The sequence below is a fragment of the Panulirus ornatus genome, chromosome 5 (genome assembly GCF_036320965.1).
Source record: "Panulirus ornatus isolate Po-2019 chromosome 5, ASM3632096v1, whole genome shotgun sequence".
In the NCBI taxonomy this organism is placed as follows: Eukaryota; Metazoa; Arthropoda; class Malacostraca; order Decapoda; family Palinuridae; genus Panulirus; species Panulirus ornatus.
In genome coordinates this window covers 41619137-41641601 of record NC_092228.1, presented here as the reverse complement: position 1 = coordinate 41641601, position 22465 = coordinate 41619137, and the positions used below count along the sequence as shown (strand labels likewise).

Here is a 22465-nt window from a genome sequence, read left to right as displayed (position 1 = left end):
TTTTGTGTGCTTGTGGGGATACTAAGTGTGTGTGTGTGTGTGGGATCATATTGCACGGGGGCCGAACCATGTACTTGGGTCGCTGGTCAGGTCGTCTCCATCTGTACAAATTAATCAAAGATCTATTTGCATTTACTCTAATATTTTTATAACTAAATCAAGACGACACAGCTTACACAATCTCCTTTCTTTAACAACCCCAGACTTTCGTAACACATCTTGTGAAATATGAGGATAAGTATTTTATATATATATATATATATATATATATATATATATATATATATATATATATATATTAGTATCTTCCTGGACCATTCAAGCCAGATACCGAGTCATAAGAACGAACTTTATTACTAAATTAGCTGTCTCAGTTCTAAACTATTTCAGATAAATACATAAACTGGGCATTTTTTTTTTTTAACTCGTTTTCTATGTCATAAGTGTCATTGCTCCAAGGTGGCGTCCATAACAGGAAATTGTTGTCTCTGTCCACAGTGGCAACATGCCGTCAACCTACACCACACCCTCCCGCATTGTGTATTCCAGCTGGATATACAGATGGTACTACTTCCCACAGGTCCTTGGGAAAGTCCTACCCTCGGAATTCCTCCTCACTCTCTCTCTCTCTTTGGCAGTTAGGCAAAACTGTACTCAGTCAGTCAGGCAAAACTGTACTCAGTCAGTCAGGGCAAAACTGTACTCAGTCAGTCAGGCAAAACTGTACTCAAGGTGGTCGGGCCACAGCAACGATGAAGGAGTCCATTGAGCATGAATGTGGGTGTGTTAATGTCAACAACCTCGCCTTCTGAATCTTGTAACCTGGTATTTGACCGTTCTCCAGGCGCACCCCCCCAACCCCCTTAAATATCTATGGATACAACTCAAGTACTTTGATTATTCAAGAATTCCATAACTCATCTGGTTATTCTTGAACACTCCCTGGCTGGTGCAATAGCCTAGGGGTACTAAATATTAGTCTCCCTCCATAACCCTTTTGACCCAACCCTTTCTTCCCTAACTTCCTCTCTCTTTCTCATACCAATGACTCAACTTTTTGGTCTCACAAAAGGTAGGTGGGTATCATTTCCTTGGTGCTTTAAACATCACTTGTCATACGGTACGGATAACGCCACCAGGATATTCTTCCGTAAGCTAACAATACCAAACCTAACGGTAACCAACAACTAGTTTCACCAAAATGGTACAACATAAACACATCCCACCCACCTGTTTCTTTAGCACACTTTTTCTTTCCAGACTAGACAATTTCTAGGCCTGTTTTAACACCCTCCTGGGTATCTCTCTCTCTCTCTAGCATGATACAAAATTTCATTTCAGAAAAGAAGTCTACAGATTTTACAGAACTAGTACTACATCTATCAACCTACCTTTAATGCTGTTGTCATATATGTATATATATACTTACTCGACAAAAAAAAGTGTAGATCTAAGGTTTACTACCACCTTGAAAATGCCCTTTTACCAACTTGCAATGACCATTTGGAGATTTCTAGGAATGGAATACAACAAAAGTCAGTTTCTAATTTGCAAGTGAGAACATTAAAATCTAGCGTACGATTAGTGTTAAGTTGTCAAAATCTGAATATCTCAGATTCAATCTCTCCTACATCTCGTCAAATACTACTCACTGAACTCTTTGAATTTTACCTTTAAGTTCGTCTCAAATTTATACCCAGTCACAATACTTGTTACAGTACTAATGGTGATCACTGCTGCTGAACTTCATAACCTGGGTAAAGAGAAAACAAAGAATAATGACTTATGAAATATGCAGTCACAGAAAGTCAATGTCGACAAACTATAGGTGGTAACATCACATGAGAGGACGAGAATGAGAATTAGGATGCAAAGAAAACTAGTGTAAGAAAAGTAGAATACATCAGCACGAAGGGACAGCAAAATGTTAAAAACAAAACAATGGGGAAGAAGAAAGAACATAAAGAAGATATAAAGGATGCACCTAATTTCTTATTTTACCTGATCTAACCACAACAGCACACCATTAAATACCTTCAAACGAGAAACATAACGCACTACAACCCACCAAACTGTCTAACCAACCAAACTAAATGGCCATCAGCAACTCAGGGTGGACCTTTTTGACAACTGCTTTTTTCCCCTACACGTCAAGGCTTAGGAACACTACCTTTCCAAATAAGTATGACCTGGCACATTTCAAAGGACAGATTTTTCACTTTCTCAAAAATTCATAAATACTTTCCCGTCTTTTCTTTTTTCCATTTAATCATGCTCTATTTCAATTTGGGCCCTGCCTTAATGTAGACTTTTGATTGACTGGAGCCTTAAAAAAAAAAAAATCAGCACTCCATTTCCTTCCAAGCTACTATTAGCAGAGTCCCTCAAAAGCTCATCCTCAATAAATCAATCCATGCTGCTCCACTACCACGTCTACCACAGTTCTCACAAAATTCAAGAGACAATAACAGCTTCAACTTTCCTAAACTTCATCCCAGTTCATACTGACTACCTCAACCAAATACTAACAGCCGTGAATTCACGCTCACGCAGTAAATCTTATTTCAATCTGGGATGGAAAAAAATATATAAAACACTCTGCACTGAAAGTGTTAAAACATGACAAACCCATCTTCACTGATACCCGTAAACTCTCCTCCATTCCTCCTGACACACATCCATAAGTATCATTCTATTTACAGTACCCCATACTTTCATTACACCTTCAACAAGGATTCCCTGTAACCCTACCGTACAGTTTCTCAAAATACATGCCACACATAATTCTCTCTGCAACTTTTCCTCACACGTCTTCAATGCAAGCAAGTCCACATTTCCTTTATATCTCCCAGAGCCACGCTGCTTCTTCCCAATGAAATGATCTGTGCATGTCACCATTAACAAAATACACCAAAAGAAAGAACACGATGGCGGTAAACGAAAGGTATGAAATGAATGCCATATTCAAAAGAACTCAAAGCCAATCTGTTATTTCAGTGTTACCAGTCCAGATTGTGAACAATCACATACATGATTAAATCATTTCCCAATTAAACACCTGTGAACAGTATTCATGTAATAACATAAATAATCATGATTTATCACCTCACCTCTAATCCTTATCTGCCAGTATCGATATATCCACCATAAGGTATACCATCATTTCCACCATCCCCATTTCATTTTAAAAATAATTCAAGGATAATCAATCTCACATAAACATCACCGTTTATTTAAACAGATGACAGTGACATAAATATATTATTTACAATGAGAAACTCTCTCTCTCCCTGACTGGATGGGTTATACATCGATAGTTGTAAGACGCTCGGTCTAATCCCGGACCATTCCTTATTCTTAACCTGTGCCTCATCAATGATGTTCTAAGGACTGCTTCTGCCAAATGTGCCAAGTCAGGGAGATAGAATGAGGATCAGCTGGGATGATAAGGCTTGGCATGCAATCTTTCTGATGTTTCTGAGGCAGCCAGTGCGAGAAAGGACAAAGTAACAGAACGGATATCACTCCTTCAGTATCTTGGATGGGTCTGGGGGATGATGAATTATGTTGCGCTGATTGCATAATGGGACTGTTTTGGTAATGAACAACTAGGTTCATTTAAAATATAAAGAGCTTGTATGAAAAAAGGAAAGATTGATTTTGAACATGGTCATCTGCATAACTATAAGTAAATAAATAATCCAGTCGATACTACTCAGCGCTGACCTAAAGTATTTATTTCCAATCACCCTTGGTATAATCCCACTGTGATCCGATGCCTTCAATAGGGTTAATACGCAAGTCAATCATCCTCTTAAGCTGGGCCTCTTGTCTTTCTGGTTTCATGCTTTCAGGCATTGGAGAATATACTGAAAGAGAATTAGGAACATAATGTATTCATGAGCAGTTTTCATATTATGATAACATTCTCCTAACATTCCACCATCAACCTACAAAACCTCTACCACATTACTTTTCTGGTGTTATCTACCATAAGCAACTACACATAAATCCTTGTAATTCAAGTACAATAATTCATTCATACTTGTTTGCCACTTCCTGCGTTAGTTAGGTACCGCCAGGAACCAGTGGAGGCCACATCTGCTCACATCCATTCTCTGGCTGTCATAGGCAATGCACCAATATCACAGCCCCCTTTCCACAACCAGGCCCCACAGAACTTTCCATCGTTTCTGCTGGCCACATCACACACCCGGTTCAGTCCACTGACAGAATAGCACCACGTGTCCATATACAACATTGCTCCAGTTCATTCCATCCCATGCACACCTTTCACCTCCTTACATGTTCGTGCCCCTTTCGCTCAAAATCTCTTCCACTTCATCCTCTTAACAGTATCAGGCAAAATTCTTAAGTCATGTTTTGCAAATTACACACACAAAACAGCCCATACTCTAACAATTATGGCCTTATTTCCATTTCTTCATTATTTGCTATGTTTAGGTACAAGAATCATACTTTTGGGCTCATTTCCATGTTACTGACTGTTTTTGGTATGGATGCATCTCCAACTCTTAAGTGCAAGATACAACATACACAACACAAAATACATATATAAGCTAACTCTACACTTCAAGCCTATGAAAGATACAATAACTGCAAGTCATCATAATGCCTACAATTACTCTACAAATCAAAATCATTCCTCATTTAATTTCAGGTTTTAATACATGTGTTTGCTCTGTGAAAGAAATCACACACTTGCAATTCACTGCTTCACGTAAAATTCAATCCACATGAAATTTCCTTGTTTTTTTCATTCTATTCGCCATTTCCCGCATTAGCGAGGTAGCGTTAACAACAGAGGATTGAGCCTTTAAGGGAATATCCTCACTTGGCTCCCTTCTCTGTTCCTTCTTTTGGAAAATTAAAAACAAGAGGAGAGGATTTCCACTCCCCGCTCCCTCCCCTTTTAGTCGCCTTCTACGACACACAGGGAATAAATGGGAAGTATTCTTTTTCCCCTATCCCAGCGATAATTTCCTTTATACAATACTATATACAGTTTAATTAAGATTTCCTTTATACAATACTATGTACAGTTTTCTCAATTTCCTTTATGCAATACTATATACAGTTTTCTTAAAGTCTTAACATTGCTTAATCCAGTCATTAAGTGTAAACACAGTTATTCCTACATCCAATTACAATGCTTAAATTTAAGGAGACTAGTACTTAAAATTCTGAACTCCATCCTATATCTAATCCCCTTCTTTGTTTACCATCAAACTGTCAAAACCCCACCCACAACCCCCAACATGAAATGTCAATTCCCATATTGAGAATAACTTTTTAACATGTTCACTACTATTTTACCTTACTTTCAAATATACTTTCCTTAGTATATACAATTAAACTTTTATGCATTATAAAAACTTTTACAAGATAAAACAGAGGTCCAGCAAGTTTCTCTTAATCACCAGGATATTATAATGCAAACTAATAAAGAATAATTTTTCCCGCTAGGTTAAGCTCTAAGAACAATGTCTTCTTGAGCTAAATCCAGAATCTATAGCATCGCATTAGATCACATTTAATCACATTTAATAGTGTATTCGTCCCTAAATAAAAATTTTATTCAAAAGAGAAACATCTCATGTATATTAAGGGTGAAAGGAAATCGCCTTATTGCATGAAACTCTAGAATGAGAACTATGTAGTCTTCATTGGATTAACACCAAGAAAACTCTAAAGACAACTCATCTGCTTTTAAATGCAGTGCCTGCCAAGCTAATTCCAGTACGCATTTCTAAAGTGGCCACACTAAAATTTTAACATGCTAACAAAAATAAGAGGCTGTTTTCAACAATTTGATCCCCTGGACAAATATTACAACACGCCATAAACTGGACTGACCTTCCTCTTTTACAAGTTTAATAAAAAAAAAAAAAATCATCAAAACTCATATCAAAATAGTAGCATTCGATCAGATTATGAACTATCAAAAGCCCAACGTGCTGAGCTAGTCACTTATTCTACAATAACCAAAGTGTATCACCTCATTCTGAATATACAAGTGATGAAAGCCATCTGATACACAAGATATTATGGGGATGGAAGTGCCAAAAAGTATGCTAAAAAGATTTGGGATGGAGCATCTGTACAGAGATCAACCCTATGTGACTCATGACAGCAGAAATTTGATGCATGACGTTTTATCAATTGTACATCCCCATCTCAGTGAAAGCACTCATGTTAGGTATCATCTTTCTATCGCCACATCATCCAATTCTCAACTGTAAACTTCTAGGTATTTTCATACCTGTATCATTATGTTCCACTACTTGTGTCTGTTGTTTTTCTACTTATTTCTCATTTCTTAGTCATTAGTCCACATCCATTCTGTCATGCACAATGCACCAAAACCAGAGAGACCTATCCACAGCCAAGCCCCACAGACCTCTCAATGATTTCCCCAGAGCAATTCACATACTGTGCCACAGTTCAACCCAGGTATAGCACATCCCCCCCACTCACAGTATACCACACTGCTCCAATTTTATCTACTTTGTGCATACTTCACACCCTCTTCTATGTTCAGGCCCTGAACACTCAAGAACTTTTTCACTCCATCCTCCCAATTCCAGTTTGGTTTCCTACTTCTCAGTGTTCACTCCACTTCTGACACATATACCTCATTATTCATCCGCTTCATATGTCCAAACCATTTCAGCAAACACACTTCCACTCTCAAATTCTCATTATCACACATTTCACCTATCATTTCTTACACGACCAACCCTCGTCACACCTCAATGTCCTTGAACACTTGAATGCCATCACATAAACCCTCTTCTGTACCTTTTCACCTATGGTCTAAATCTTGGAACCATACAGTACTTTCTGGATGACTAGACTTCCAGGCATATCCATCTTTGCCTTCACTGACAGCTACCTCTCTTTCCATACATTCCATAATGCATCCAACCTTAGCCTCCTCATGCACAAAATGACTTACTTGAGCTTTTGCAATTCCATCTGCTACCATGACCACTCCTACATATCAAAAACACTCCACTTCTTCCATGTTCTTTCCAATCACTCATACTCCAACCAACCTCTCTCTCTACCCAGCTTAACTTTATAGCATTACTCATATTCACCTTTATTTTCATTTTTCTTTTTTCACACTCTCCCAAACTCCTGCAACAGCTCCTGCAGTTTCTCACTCATCTGCCACCAGTCTCATTAGCAGACAGCCATTCAGCTCTCCACTCCCATGAGAATGAAAACACATCAAACTCTCCACTACCCTTTAAATTTCCCTATGATCACCCCTTCCAAAAGCAGATTTAACAGCCATGGTGAAATCACAAACCAGACTCGCCTGAAACCACTTTTCTTTCTACCACCTCTTAAACAAGCGTTACTTGCATTTTCATACATATATACAAAATGTATCACTACAATGGGAAAGAAAAGGAAAAGAAAATGAGCTTACGAAGAGCCTCCCAGATTCTCCACTCCCCACTTGAGCAACAGCTAATTACACCAAATCACAATTTTTCTTAAGAGATGCATGATCAGAAAGCAGCTAAAAAAGTGTAATAAATATATTCTTTCATACTTAATCCCTCTTCCCACACGAGTGATACAAGTCCACAATAGATCACTGAGCCCTTGACAAGAAGAGATCCTATCTGGCTCTTTCCTCTGTTTTCCAGGCCCCCACTCTCGCTGCGGTACATCACCTTCTACAACAAACCTTGGCAATATTTTTTCTCCCCTATCTATAACTCGCATACCTGTTCCCTTCAGGAATTCCCTTAAGATGATGGCCACGGCAATAGTGTCTCCACAACTTGTGAGCTCTAGTGGCACTTTCAAGCCAATTTTCAAAAAAAATCTAAAATGGTGACTAACATCAATATACTAAATATGGTTTACACAACACAAATTTACTTACCAAACACCTTCATCCACATGTAAATCCAAAGAGATAAGGAGACAGCAATAAGTGAAATCCCAAGTACAGATTTCCATTCCCCAGTTGGTGCATTTATCTCTGCAAAAGTTTGGCAAAAGGAAGCACGGTAGAGTGCCTTCTTCTCTTCTAAAGTTAGCTTCTTCCAATCTCCCTTCTCCTTCTCACGAAGAGCCTGGAAATTTGCATTTTTCATCACTTGGAAATATGAACTGGATGTTATGTTGTGCTGTAAACAAGTTATCGAACAAAACCATAAAGAAATGTCACCTGGATACCAAAGTGTGAAGGATGTAATACAGATGTACAGCAAGTACACATGAAAAGTAGATAACCAATTTAAAGGAAAAAAGGTAAAATGACAAATGAAGATCATTGGGAAACACTCATGGAAGCAACTAAAAATGTCTACAGGTGATGTACGAGTAGGAAGAGAGGAAACTGAGTGGTTCCCAATGAATGTCAGTTTGCAGCAGGGGTGTGATGATGTCTCCACAGTAGTTTAATTTGTTTATGGATGGGGTTGTTAGGGAGGTGAATGCAAGAGTTTTGGAAGGGGCAAGTATGCAGTCTGTTGTGGATGAGAGGGTTTGGGAAGTGAGTCAGTTGTTGTTCACTGATGATACAAGCGCTGGTGGCTGATTTGGGTGAGAAACTGCAAAAGTTGGTGACTGAGTTTGATAAAGTGTGTGAAAGAGGAAAACTGAGAGTAAATGTGAATAAGAGTAAGGTTATTAGGTTCAGTGGGGTTGAGGGACAAGTAAATTGGGAGGTAAGTTTGAATGGAGAAAAACTGAAGGAAGTGAAGTGTTTTAAACATCCAGTGGATTTGGCAGCAGATGGAATCATGGAAGCGGAAGGGAGTCACAGGGTGGGGGAGGGGGCAAAGGTTCTGGAAGCTTTAAAAAATGTGTGGAAGGAGAGAACGTTATCTCGGAAAGTAAAAGTGGGTATGTTTGAAGGAATGGTGGTTCCAAGAATGTTATATGGTTGTGAGGCATGGGCGATAGATAGGGTTGTGCGGAGGAGGGTGAATATGTTGGAAATGAGATGTTTGAGGACATTATGTGGTGTGAGGTCGTTTGATCGAGTAAGTAATGAAAGGGTAAGAGGTATGTGTGGTAATAAAAAGGGTGGAGTTGAGAGCACAGGAGGATGTATTAAAATGGTTTGGTCACATGGAGAGAATGAGCGAGGAAAGATTGACCAAGAGGATATATGTGTCAGAGGTGGAAGGAACAAGAAGTGGGAGACCAAATTGGAGGTGGAAAGATGGAGTATATATATATATATATACATTGAGATTGGATTTGTATGTAATGAAAGGGTAAGAGATGTGTGGTAATAAAAAGGGTGTGTCTGAGAGAGCAGAAGAGGGTGTTTTGAAATGGTTTGGTCACATGGAGAGAATGAGTGAGGAAAGATTGACAGAGGACATATGTGTCCGAGTGAGAGGGAACGAGGAGAAGTGGGAGACCAAATTGGAGGCGGAAAGATAAAGTGAAAAAGATTTTGAGTGATCGGGGACTGAACATGCAGGAGGGTGAAAAGCGTGCAAGGAATAGAGTGAATTGGAACGATGTGGTATACCGGGGTCGACATGCTGTCAATGGATTGAACCAGGGCATGTGAAGCGTCTGGGGTAAACCATGGAAAGTCTTGTGGGGCCAGGATGTGCAAAGGAAGCTGTGGTTTCAGTGAATTATACACAACAGCTAGAGACTGAGTGTGAATGAAGGTGGCCTTTGTGGTCTTTTCCTAGCGCTACCTCGCACATGTGGGGGGAGGGGATTGTCATTTCATGTGTGACAGGGTGGCGATGGGAATGAATAAAGGCAGCAAGTATGAACTGAGTATATGTGTATATGTCTGTGTGTGCATATATATGAATACGTTGAAATGTATAGGTATGTATATGTGCGTGTGTGGACGTGTATGTGGGTGGGTTGGGCCATTCTTTTGTCTATTTCCTTGCACTACCTCGCTGACACGGGAGACAGCGTATGATATACAAATATAAAAATACCAATCTTCTTTCATAATTCATTGTCCATGAGAGGCTGGCACATACTTCACACCACCATACATACCTAAAAATCTAAGAATGGACTTTCAATTAATTTTTTGAAGATGTGAACATGTAACCACAATGCACCACTAGCATTCTGAAGGTCACATACTCAATAATCAATGCGAGTGTCTTCATACACCTGAAGAACTCATCAAATAATTCCATGTACTTTTTCTCATACTCTTCATTTATCCTGTCATCCGAAATGGTCACAAGTGGGCCATACATTTGCAAATATTACAAGTTACAATAACAACATAAAAAGAGAGTAAAACTAGTCTAATTCCACTTTAATTCAGGCTCTTAACAGTGGTGCTCCAACAATGTATACATACATAACAGTCCAAATTTACTTCTTGCTAAATCCATGAAGCTTAGTGTGTCAACCTAAAAATTAGGCTTGCTTTTTGATTATGAATACTGAAACATTCCCCCAATCCATTTTGCATTAACTAGTGTGCCACATGAAAGAATAAATATTAATCAAAAACAGTGCAACAAGATAATATATATATCCAAAATCAGCAGGTACTGAGCTTTACAGAATACATATGTACATCTAATAGAATAAATATGTTCATGACCATAGTTCATAGTTTTTCTCATCACAAGTCATAAAGTAAGAGTACATCGTTCTTAAAAAAACAGATAACAGGTAACATCTATTGCACATTTCTCAATCTCAGTACCAAAAGAAGCTGATTAACGCCATGAAAATGAAACAAAACTTAAAACACAACGGAACTAACCTGAATGTCAGGAGTGTCCTCCTTGAAACGGATAGCAGGCATAGGGATATCAACAGAATCTATATATGATGGGGTGCCATTTATGCCAAAGCCTACAATTTCCCGGTTACCAATTTTAGATAATGACGATGATGAGCAAGCAACAGTCTGCTGACGGGTGACCTGCTGCAGGGTCAGTGTCACGACCCTGCGAGCTAATGGGTTGAATGCCATCTGTGGGTAGCAAGGACAAATTACTGTGGTTGGTTATCTTCTATTCAGACAAGCTACCCTAAGTAGCCTTTACCAAAACTACATACTGAAAATCAAACACCTGGACACTAAAAAATATACATCAATGGACCCCAGTATACCAATTCACTCTATTCCTTGCATGCCTCTCACCCTCCTGTATGTTCAGGCCCCAATCGCTCAAAATCTTTTTACCCATCCTTCCACCTCCAATTTGGTCTCCTGCTTCTCCTTGTTCCCTCTGACTCCAACACATATATCCTCTAAGTCAATCTTTCCTCACTCATTCTCTGCATGAGTCCAAACCATTCAACACACCTGCTCTCTCAACCACACACTATTCATTTCCACAAATCTCTCTTGCTTTCATTACTTAATCAAACCACCCCACACCAGATATCCTCAAACATTTCATTTCCAACACATTCATCCTCCTCCATACAACCCTAACTATAGCCCATGCCTCGCAACCATCTGATATTGATGGAACTACTATTTCTTCAAACATATCCATTTTTTGCTCTCCAAGATAATGTTCTCTCCAACAAATTCTTCGGTGCTCCCAGAACCTTCGACCCCTCCCCAACCCTATGACTCACTTTTCCTTCCATGGTTCCATTCATTGCTAAGTCCACTCCCAGATATCTAAAACACTTCACTTCCTTCATTTAAAGTTACATCCCAATTACCTTGTCCCTCGACCCTACTGAACTTAATAACCTTGCTCTTATTCACATTTACTCTAAACTTCCTCTTCACACACTTTTCCAAACTCAGTCACCAACTTTGTAGTTTCTCATTTGAATCAGCCACTAGAACTGCATCATCAGCAAATAAGAAGTGACTCACTTCCCCAAGCCCTCTCATCCCCAACAGACTTGATATTCACCCCTCTCTCCAAAACTATTGCACTTACCTCCCAAACTAACCTCATCCATGGACAAATCAAACAACCACGGTGACATCACACACCCCTGCCGCAAACCAACATTCATTAGGAACCAATCACTCTCCTCTCTTCCTACTCATACCATGCCTTACATCCTTGATAAAAACTTTTCACTGCTTCTAGCAACTTACATCCCGCTCCGTATACTCTTAATACCTTCCGCAAAGCATGTCTATCAACTCTATCATATGCCTTCTCCAGGTCCATAAATGCTACATACAAACCCATTTGCTTTTCTAAGTATTTCTCACATACATTCTTCAAAGCAAACACCTGATCCACACATCCTCTACCACTTCAGAAACCACACTGTTCTTCCCCAATCTGATGCTCTGTACATGCCTTCACCCTCTCAATCAATAACCTCCCATATAATTTCCCAGGAATACTCAACAAACTTATACCTCTGTAATTTGACCACTCACTCTTATCCCCTTTGCCTTTGTACAATGGCACTATGCAAGCATTCCGCCAATCCTCAGGCACTTCACCATGATCCATACATACACTGAATATCATTACCAACCAGTCAACAACACAGTCACCCCCTTTCTTAATAAATACCACTGCAATACCATCCAAAGCCACCACCTTTCCAGATTTCATTTTCTGCAAATTTTTCACTACCTCTTCTCTCTCAATCAAACCATTCTCCCTGACCCCTCTCACTTTGTACACCATCCCAACCAAAACACACTATATCTACCACTCTATCATCAAACACGTTCAAACCTTCAAAATATTCACTCCATCTCCTCACACACATTCAAACCTTCAAATTACTCACTCCAGCTCCTCACTTCATCAATACCTGTTATCATTTCCCTCCTTGTCCCCTTGACTGATGTTCCCAATTGCTCCCTTGTCTTATGCATGTTATTTACCTCCTTCCACAATTATTTTATTCTCCCTAAAATTTAATGATACTCTTTCATCCCAACTCTCATTTGCCCTCTTTTTCAACCAACGCACCTTCCTCTTCACCTCCTGCCACTTTCTTTTATACATCTCCCAGTCATTTGTATTCCTTCCTTGTAAGCATCGTCCAAACTCCTTTCTCTCTTTCACAAACAGCTTTACTTCTTCATTCTACCACTCACTACCCCTTCTAATCTGCCCACCTCCTACCTTTCTCATGCCACATACATCTTTTGCACTGCTTCCCCAAATACATCCCATTCCTCATCTGCTCCCCTCACGTCATTTGCTCTTGCATTTTTCCATTCTGCACTCAAACTCTCCTGGTACCTCCTCACACAAAAGTCTTTCCAAGCTCACTTACTCTCATCACTCTCTTCTCCCCAACATTCTCCCTTCGTTTTTGAAAACCTCTATAAATCTTCACCCTCGCCTCCAGAAGATATTGGTTCAGAATTGTACAATACGCAGTTCCTTACAATCACACAATAGCCAATTTCATTCTGATAATTCGCAATGAGTTAAAACCACTCAGAACATTCTCAAGTAATAGATAGGGATGAAATAAAAACTACACGATATTCTTTACACTCTTTGCTCTCTCCTACACTATGCCTCATATGATCATCAACCAGTCAAAAAACTATGTAATAAAGCCACATACCACACAATACAGAGCAATGAGAACAATCACCAGGTGCCTAGTGCCTACGAACACTCAACATGCACTGAACGGAACACACATTCTTCCAATTTCAATATGCTTGAAACTCAGTTCTTCGCAAAAGCAATGCACCTCTCCCTTCCATGAATGACCCATAACCTTTCGAGTACTTGATGGAGTTTTAGTATACAACATATTTTTCATCATCAAAGCCCACATTCTTCCCCCCATCCACATCATAACCCAAAGCACTATCGGGTTACAATATAGACACACGAGTGCAGCTGAATAAACCCATATCACACATAAAGAAGAAAAAGGAATTCATATGAGTACAATGGAGACCTCAAAAAACGAGGAAAATAAAGCACATCCTCTGAAAAAAAAAATATTATGATCTCGTGTCTTAAATTCAAACATAGATGAAATGCAAAAAAGAAAAAAAAAAATACAGACACATCATGAACCTGGTGGTAGATCAATAACATACATCATGGTGGGCCAAGATCGATGGAATCAATCAAATGATTTTTTTGTTCTAGTTTAGGCCCCATTGAACTTACGAAATTTGTTGTGAGGAATCAATTGACCTATATTAGAAGCCACTGGCTAGAGAAACACTTCATGAGTTATATATGTAGTATATATATATATATATATATATATATATATATATATATATATATATATATATATATGATCGTTGACATAGAAAATGTGTGGCGGAAACGGTACAAATTCCACAGTGACATGGCATCAATACTACCCCCCCCCCTTCCCCCCATACTCAATGGCCTTAAAAATCGATACCAACCACAAAATTGGCAGTTAGGCAATTAAGAGAGCTACGGGTGTGGATCACAGTCTCAAAAAAAAGGCCGTCAACCTAACCATTAATAATGAACCATTTTCTTTTTTTCACTTTTACATTTGAAAGTGAGTTTTCCTCCTGTGCTCCTATTTATATTAGTCAAACCCACCCTTCCTTTATCAGAGCGTTAGGCTAATCTCGACCCTGTGGATGGAATGATATAAAGGAGATAAAAAAGGGAGGTTAAATAATGACATCATGCAACGGAAATTGTAATGACGGTGGTTGTTGTTATCACCCACCAGCTGACTACCCCCATCCCAGGATTGCGTAGTCCCAACACACCGGCCACACCACCATCAACCAACCCATTTCCACCCATCACCGGACGGTACAAACCCCTTGAATTATGTCCCTCTGATCATCCACACAAAGAGGAGTTGATCTTACCCTGGAATGAGGCCGCTGGATGACGACTAACGGCCAAAAAGCGACGAAATTATTTGTCTTACCTTGTGGAGGTGCTGGTGGTGTCGTCACTGCTGGCACGTCACGGTCAGCACACACACGGCAAGACGATCCACCAGAATCATTCTTACCTTATAAATTAAAAATATAAATGATAATTAATGTTATTACATATAATTATCATTCATAAAAATTTGTATATTTGATTTATATCGTTATTGAGAGGTTTACGAGGATAGTTGTTCTTAAAATGAGTAAAAACGTTTTGTTACAAGATGAACATGGAAGTTACCAATGACTTTAATATATATTTATGATTTATTCCTTAAAGAAACACAAAATTCAAATTGATATCGAAAGCATGTGATGTATCATTGAATATATTGATGTATTACCTGCATGTTTACTAAATTCATATCCTACTTTAGGATATAAAATATCAATGCTTTTTGGCAAGATATGAGCGCCAAATTTAAAATAAATATAGTCGATTCAAAACCTATTTACTGATCTTAATTAATTCATTACGACCTAAGGAACCAAAATTTCTCATGAGAAGAATTACAAGAACATTTTCCCCCTGACAATAGATTACAGAATGCACCTTAATACACTAATTTCGCCATAAATTCAACAGTCTTCCCTTTATCATCACTTATACAATTAATAATATCTGCTTCATTCAAAATTCAAAACCTGCAATTAATAATATCTGCTTAATTCAAAATTCAAAACCTGTTTATTAATTCACTGTATATGACGAAGACTTAGACATGGTTCCATCCTCGCTCACTTTCAAATGTAGCTGTTTCCTTCTATTTCAAATGTAGCTGTTTCCTTCTATTTCAAATGTAGCTGTTTCCTTCTATTTCAAATGTAGCGGTTTCCTTCTATTTCAAATGTAGCTGTTTCCTTCTATTTCAAATGTAGCTGTTTCCTTCTATTTCAAATGTAGCGGTTTCCTTCTATTTCAAATGTAGCTGTTTCCTTCTATTTCAAATGTAGCTTGTTTCCTTCTATTTCAAATGTAGCGGTTTCCTTCTATTTCAAATGTAGCTGTTTCCTTCTATTTCAAATGTAGCTGTTTCCTTCTATTTCAAATGTAGCTGTTTCCTTCTATTTCAAATGTAGCGGTTTCCTTCTATTTCAAATGTAGCGGTTTCCTTCTATTTCAAATGTAGCTGTTTCCTTCTATTTCAAATGTAGCGGTTTCCTTCTATTTCAAATGTAGCTGTTTCCTTCTATTTCAAATGTAGCTTGTTTCCTTCTATTTCAAATGTAGCGGTTTCCTTCTATTTCAAATGTAGCTGTTTCCTTCTATTTCAAATGTAGCTGTTTCCTTCTATTTCAAATGTAGCTGTTTCCTTCTATTTCAAATGTAGCGGTTTCCTTCTATTTCAAATGTAGCTGTTTCCTTCTATTTCAAATGTAGCTGTTTTCTTCCATTTCAAATGTATCTGTTTCCTTCTATTTCAAATGTAGTTGTTTCCTTCTATTTCAAATGTAGCTTGTTTCCTTCTATTTCAAATGTAGCTGTTTCCTTCTATTTCAAATCATGCCAGTTCTAGGACTAAACCCTCTAAGATGTTTTCAAAAATAACAAGATAACAGACGAAAGAAATTCGTGACAGATTCGTAAACAATTTCACGTTGGCAAGTTTTATTCTCTTATGTAAATACTGCATCACTAACTGGGTAGTTTATGTCTTTTGTTTTACTTTGTCTTTTGTTTTACTTTATGTCTTGTTTTACTTTGTCTTTTGTTTTACTTTATGTCTTTTGTTTTACTTGTCTTTTGACTTACGTTATGTCTTTTGTTTTACTTTATGTCTTTTGTTTTACTTTATGTCTTTTGTTTTACTTGTCTTTTGACTTACGTTGTCTTTTGTCTTACTTTATGTCTTTTGTTTTACTTTGTCTTTTGTTTTACGTTATGTCTTTTGTTTTACTTTATGTCTTTTGTTTTACTTTATGTCTTTTGTCTTTATGTCTCTTGTCTTGATGATGATAATTCTATAATATAATTTAACAATGGTGTTGATATTTCTATCAAGTAATTTAACAATGTTAAATATATTTCATTAAGGGGATGGCGCGGACGCAGTCGCCCTTGCTAACAGATATTACGCACTCGAGTTGACCAGTTTCGGGTCAATCGCAGGGGTCAACACACACCACCGGGGCCTCACCCCGGGCGAACCACCTTCCTGATCATAATATCTCCTGTGCCAGGTAAGTATGACGATCTCTAACGACCCTTACACTACACGACCCAATACTGAAGACTCGAAATGTCTTAAGGTAAATCTATGTAATTTCTTGCTTATTAAAGGTTAATTGTTACTTGGAGTTTATTGACGTCCATTAAAATTAAGTTTCTAATTTAAATGTTTCTATATAACGTATATAAGGGTCATATATAAAGCCATATTAGTAGAAATTTACAAATGAGGACACAGACACACACACACACACACACACTCTTCCTCGACACACACATATATCTATCTATCTATCAATCTATCTATCTATTTTTCCCAAAAGAAGGAACAGAGAAGGGGGCCAAGTGAGGATATTCCCTCAAAGGCCCAGTCCTCTGTTCTTAACGCTACCTTGCTAACGCGGAAAATGGCGAATAGTATGAAAGAAAGAAAATAAATTGGATTATTTTCCTCTTTAAAATATACTTCAATATTCTAGTCTTCCATCTCTTGACCCAGGCCCGAATCCACCGTCGGATTTTGACCAATTTAAGGTCAGATAAGGTCAAATTTGCTGTCATGTTAAATGCTGAGAGCCAAGCAGGAGATGGCAGCCAAGGACTAGCAAATTAACGTCTGTTTCTAAATAATGATAAATGAAATAATAATAAAACAATGACATACAATAATCAAAACTTCGTGTTTGTCTAAGTTTTAAAAATACTACATCAAAATCGATACAAAAACAACAACAACAATAATTAAGATCATTAAATTTAATACATTAATTATAATTTAGGTATTTGATGAGTTAATAGATAGTAATTTAGTTAATTTAGGTATCTGATGAGTTAATAGATAGTAATTTAGTTAATTTAGGTATTTGATGAGTTAATAGATAGTAATTTAGTTAATTTAGGTATTTGATGAGTTAATAGATAGTAATTTAGTTAATTTAGGTACTTGATGAGTTAATAGATAGTAATTTAGTTAATTTAGGTATTTGATGAGTTAATAGATAGTAATCTAGTTAATTTAGGTATTTGATGAGTTAATAGATAGCAATTATATAGTTTGTAGTCGTGATATAGAGCCATTACTTCCGTCCGACTACAAGACTGGGGCAAGAAAGTGTTAAACATTGCCAGCGTAAACTAAAGCGTTTGATTCTGCCATGTTTATACAAGTGATAATAACCTTTATATACAACGGTAAGACATAACTCAAGAGTCTGGTTATAGTTTTAGGTTCATTCTGGGTTATATCACAACCCTGGTATGGTTGTGAGATCGGGAAATGACTTAAATATTAGCTTAAGTAGATAGGTTTAAGTAGATGACGGTAGAATAAACCAGTCATATACCAGTCAAAATGGACAGTATTGCATTTCAATTTCAACTTCAGTCATGAAATTTCAGGACTGAAGTTGTGATTTAGATATATCATATAGAAATCTATACTGAAAGGTGACATTATATATATATATATGTGTGAGGTTGAGGGAACTGTTTCTCTTAGAGAAGTCCACCATATCACTTAACAGAAAACGGAGTAGCGAGCACACACTAGCATAACCTTCGTTATTTTGGGAAAATAATTGATATTATCACAACAACACCATATTACTTTCTTCAAATTATATATTAATAATTGTAATAATTCCCTGCTATAAAAACACTGTATTTGAATTAACAAAAATTACGGTGGAAAAGTGGGGAGTCATTTTTCTATAGTTTGACCTCCCTCAAGAGCCACAAAGCCACAGGATGTAAATATATACTTTTCTCTCTCACGAACTTGAAATGAACATTAACAACACTTCAGAGTTAATGTACATGTTGTTACTGAGCTGTTGTGGTCATCTGTAACGTGTAAAAAGTCGACCTTCGTGTGATTTTTGGATGTAGTTACGTCTTCCTCTGCCTTTCTAGACTGGAAAGTTATTCCCTGTTAACTACACAGTCTTTGTGGCTTAGGCCCTTGGAATGGCGACTACCCATTAACTCTGGTTTCCCTTCATATCGCATAAATCTTTCGCCTTTTACTAAAGATTTCCGTGGAGGGGAACAACTCAATGAGTCTAAACTAATTTTTTATTGGCCCATTCATTTGGGCCACATGAAACTTAACATCAATTAAATAAATAAAAAGAAAATGGAGAACCTGGTCACACATACACAATGAGTCTTAAATAATTCTTCATTGGCCCATTCATTTGGGCCACATGAAACTTAGCATCAAGTAAATAAAAAAAAAGAAAACGGAGAACCTGGTCACAACACACACGCACCTTATATTCCACGTACGTACATGGAAACATCTTTTCAAAATCCTTATGAGCCACTTCAAATTTCCCTTCTACCATAACAAAGATATATCTAACATCCAAAAAAAAACTCTCAAAAACCTTATCCACCACAAAGTCAAACTACGTCAATTTTACCTAGACGCAAACGACCCAACCATCGTTACTGGGCATACAAACTATACACATTGTGAAAACCACAAAGTCAAACTACGTCAATTTTACCTAGACGCAAACGACCCAACCACCATTACTGGGCATACAAACTATACACATTGTGAAAGCTACAAAGTCAAACTACGTCAATTTAACCTAGACACAAACGACCCAACCACCATTACTGGGCATACAAACTATACACATTGTGAACGCTACAAAGTCAAACTACGTCAATTTTACCTAGACACAAACGACCCAACCACCGTTACTGGGCATACAAACTATACACATTGTGAAAGCTACAAAGTCAAACTACGTCAATTTAACCTAGACGCAAACGACCCAACCATCGTTACTGGGCATACAAACTATACACATTGTGAACGCTACAAAGTCAAACCACCTCAATTTTACCTAGAGACAAACGACCCAACCATCGTTACTATGCTGGGCATACAAACTATACACATTGTGAATGGCTTAAGCCAATCACAACCCACAATGAACTGGTAGCAATGGATAACCACCAAATCAGTTGACCTCGTTCCAATTAGCCTTAAATGGGAGATATATAAAGACATAATTAGCTTTAATGATCAGCTAAAGGGTCGTCAATCGTAAGAGCCATTGGTGGAAAAGCTAAAGCTAACATTCCTATAATATATAAATGGATCCCGAGCCATATAAATGGCTCGTGTGAAATTATATACTGATATATAAATCCCCTATATCACATGAGGGTTTTTTTTATATATTTTTTCTCTATATTTGATCCAACTTAGACTTTTGATATATGATTATATGATTATGATTATATATTATATGATTATGATAATATGATATGATTATATGATTATGATTATATGATTATGATTATATGATATGATTATATGATTATGATTATATATTATATGATTATGATAATATGATATGATTATTGATTATGATTATATGATTATGATTATATGATATGATTATATGATTATGATATGATTATATGATATGATTATATGATTATGATTATATATGATTATGATTATATATGATTATATGATATGATTATACCAACGTATAATGGGTCATTAAGTCATCAAGTATACATTATAAGTATACATTTCGATCAAGTATACATTGTAAACAACTTGCCATTGGAAGGTCTACAAACTACACCATATTATTAATAATATTTTAAAAATCATAAAAAGGTAATTGCCAAATGGAATTCAGGTGAGTTTCCAATAAACATTTTTTATCATTAACTGTTTACTTTAGAATCAATAAGCTGTGTTTATTATTATTATTATTATCATTAACTGTTTACCTTAAAATCTGTAGTTTATGTAACTGTAATACATATTTTGATGAATTACCCTGCGTTTTCTTTGAAGGCAATTGTAATGTCTATGATCACTTATTAATATGTTAAATTTGCTTTATTTAATGCTGATGGTCAATTAGTCCTTCATAGGACTCGCAAAAACTTGTATTTTCTTACTTTTGAATGCAATCTATCATTGATATCAAAATTTTGCATCTTAGATCTATTACTAATATTTACCGTATAGGATTCTATCAAAAATAAATAAGTAAATAAGATGATGATCTAAAATAAAACACAAATCAAAATAAACTTTCAATGTCATCTACAGAAATTCAAATAAATGTTAAAGTAAAAATGTTATTCTAATTCCTGATAACAAAATTAATGAATGTTTTGTATATATTGGAGGAATACAAAATAGTTACCCCCCCCACACCACCATTTCATCCCTGTAATTGGTCATTTGATATAGTCTTCTATGAAATGGCTATCTTGACTACAATTGCTTAATTGGCTTTAAAATTATATAGACTGGTAGGGTCAATGGCCTTTAGTATATGTCACTATGGTAAATCAACATGTTTGATATGTCACAGAAATTCAAGCTCCGTTTTCTGAGTTGGCTGAACATAGGAAGAAGATGGAGAAGGTGTGGGATTTGGGGGGCAACTGAAGTAATAATAAAAGAAAAGGATGGATAGACAGGGCGGCGACATGATAAAGACACAAACGAGTTGATAAAGCGATAATTATATATATATATATATATATATATATATATATATATATATATATATATATATATATATAACCACAGCCGTTTCTGATATTTCATGTATTTACTACGTTACCCCAAAACAACAAATATATTGCAAGTGATCTATACATCAAAATTATCTTCTATCAATTGCTATTCATTCTACTCTAACAACCATTTAATGATATGTGATAATTTGGCATGACGTTCAATACATAGGCATATTAGAGAATTGGTTTCTTATATAAAATGGCTAAACACAAAATTGGTAAATAGAATAGGGGCAATTACACTTTAAACTAACCATTTCCATCACGTGGTAATAGCTTGTTTGTTTCACACACATTGTAATGGCCTTGTTATTATACTAAACACAGGTGTGGTAGACCACTGATCGATTTAACATTCTATTTTTTGTTTTTCTTTATGTTTGTAAGCTGGATTGAACAACAAGTCAACATTCCTTGAAAACACAACACAATTTAAAAAAAAAAAAAACGCTACAGAACCATATTTTAAACGCGGATATATTTATTATCCGTCAATTTCCTAGACTCGTTCATTTGTATGACGTACTTCGAAGAATAGCGAATTCTAATGTGTTAAATTCAACATTAACTTTTTTTTTTCTTAATTTCTAAAATCATAAGAAAAAAAATAAATAAATTATAGCGTAAATTAGGTTAGTTTACGTCAATATAAACATTGGAACAGAAAATGAGATGATTAGAGAAATTGTGACATATCCTACGGGGTTTACCCAGTGAATAATAATAAACATTAACAATAAAAGTTTGCCTTCATCCATTCCTGGAGATACTCCGTTCCACAAGAAACAGCATCGCTAACTCCCGCTTCAACGAGGTAGCGCCAGGAAAATAGAAAAAAAAAGGTCACATTCGTTCACAGTCTATTT

At 36.7% G+C, this 22465-nt stretch overlaps 1 protein-coding gene and 2 non-coding genes across 4 annotated transcripts; 1 reads left to right on the top strand and 2 right to left on the bottom strand.

The window, feature by feature from the left end:
• Nucleotides 1-3216: 3216 nt before the first annotated feature.
• Nucleotides 3217-14937, bottom strand: LOC139748725 (cytochrome c oxidase subunit 4 isoform 1, mitochondrial-like). Of its 2 annotated transcripts, none has more exons than XM_071662093.1 (4): nucleotides 14851-14937; nucleotides 10766-10978; nucleotides 7928-8120; nucleotides 3217-3869 (listed from the first exon to the last, which is right to left on the bottom strand). In XM_071662093.1, exons 2-4 carry the CDS (start codon nucleotides 10976-10978, stop codon nucleotides 3736-3738), a joined length of 540 nt encoding a protein of 179 aa, XP_071518194.1. In that variant the 5' UTR covers nucleotides 14851-14937; the 3' UTR covers nucleotides 3217-3735. The 2 variants fall into 2 exon arrangements, with proteins under 2 accessions (XP_071518194.1, XP_071518195.1); XM_071662094.1 differs by having other exon boundaries at nucleotides 14789-14882.
• Nucleotides 14938-16889: 1952 nt separating this feature from the next.
• On the bottom strand, nucleotides 16890-17046 carry LOC139748826 (U1 spliceosomal RNA). The gene has a single exon (XR_011712834.1). It is a non-coding gene; the product is annotated as a U1 spliceosomal RNA (small nuclear RNA).
• Nucleotides 17047-19007: 1961 nt separating this feature from the next.
• LOC139748831 (U5 spliceosomal RNA) lies at nucleotides 19008-19124 on the top strand. Its single transcript, XR_011712839.1, has one exon. It is a non-coding gene; the product is annotated as a U5 spliceosomal RNA (small nuclear RNA).
• The last annotated feature ends 3341 nt before the right edge of the window (nucleotides 19125-22465 follow it).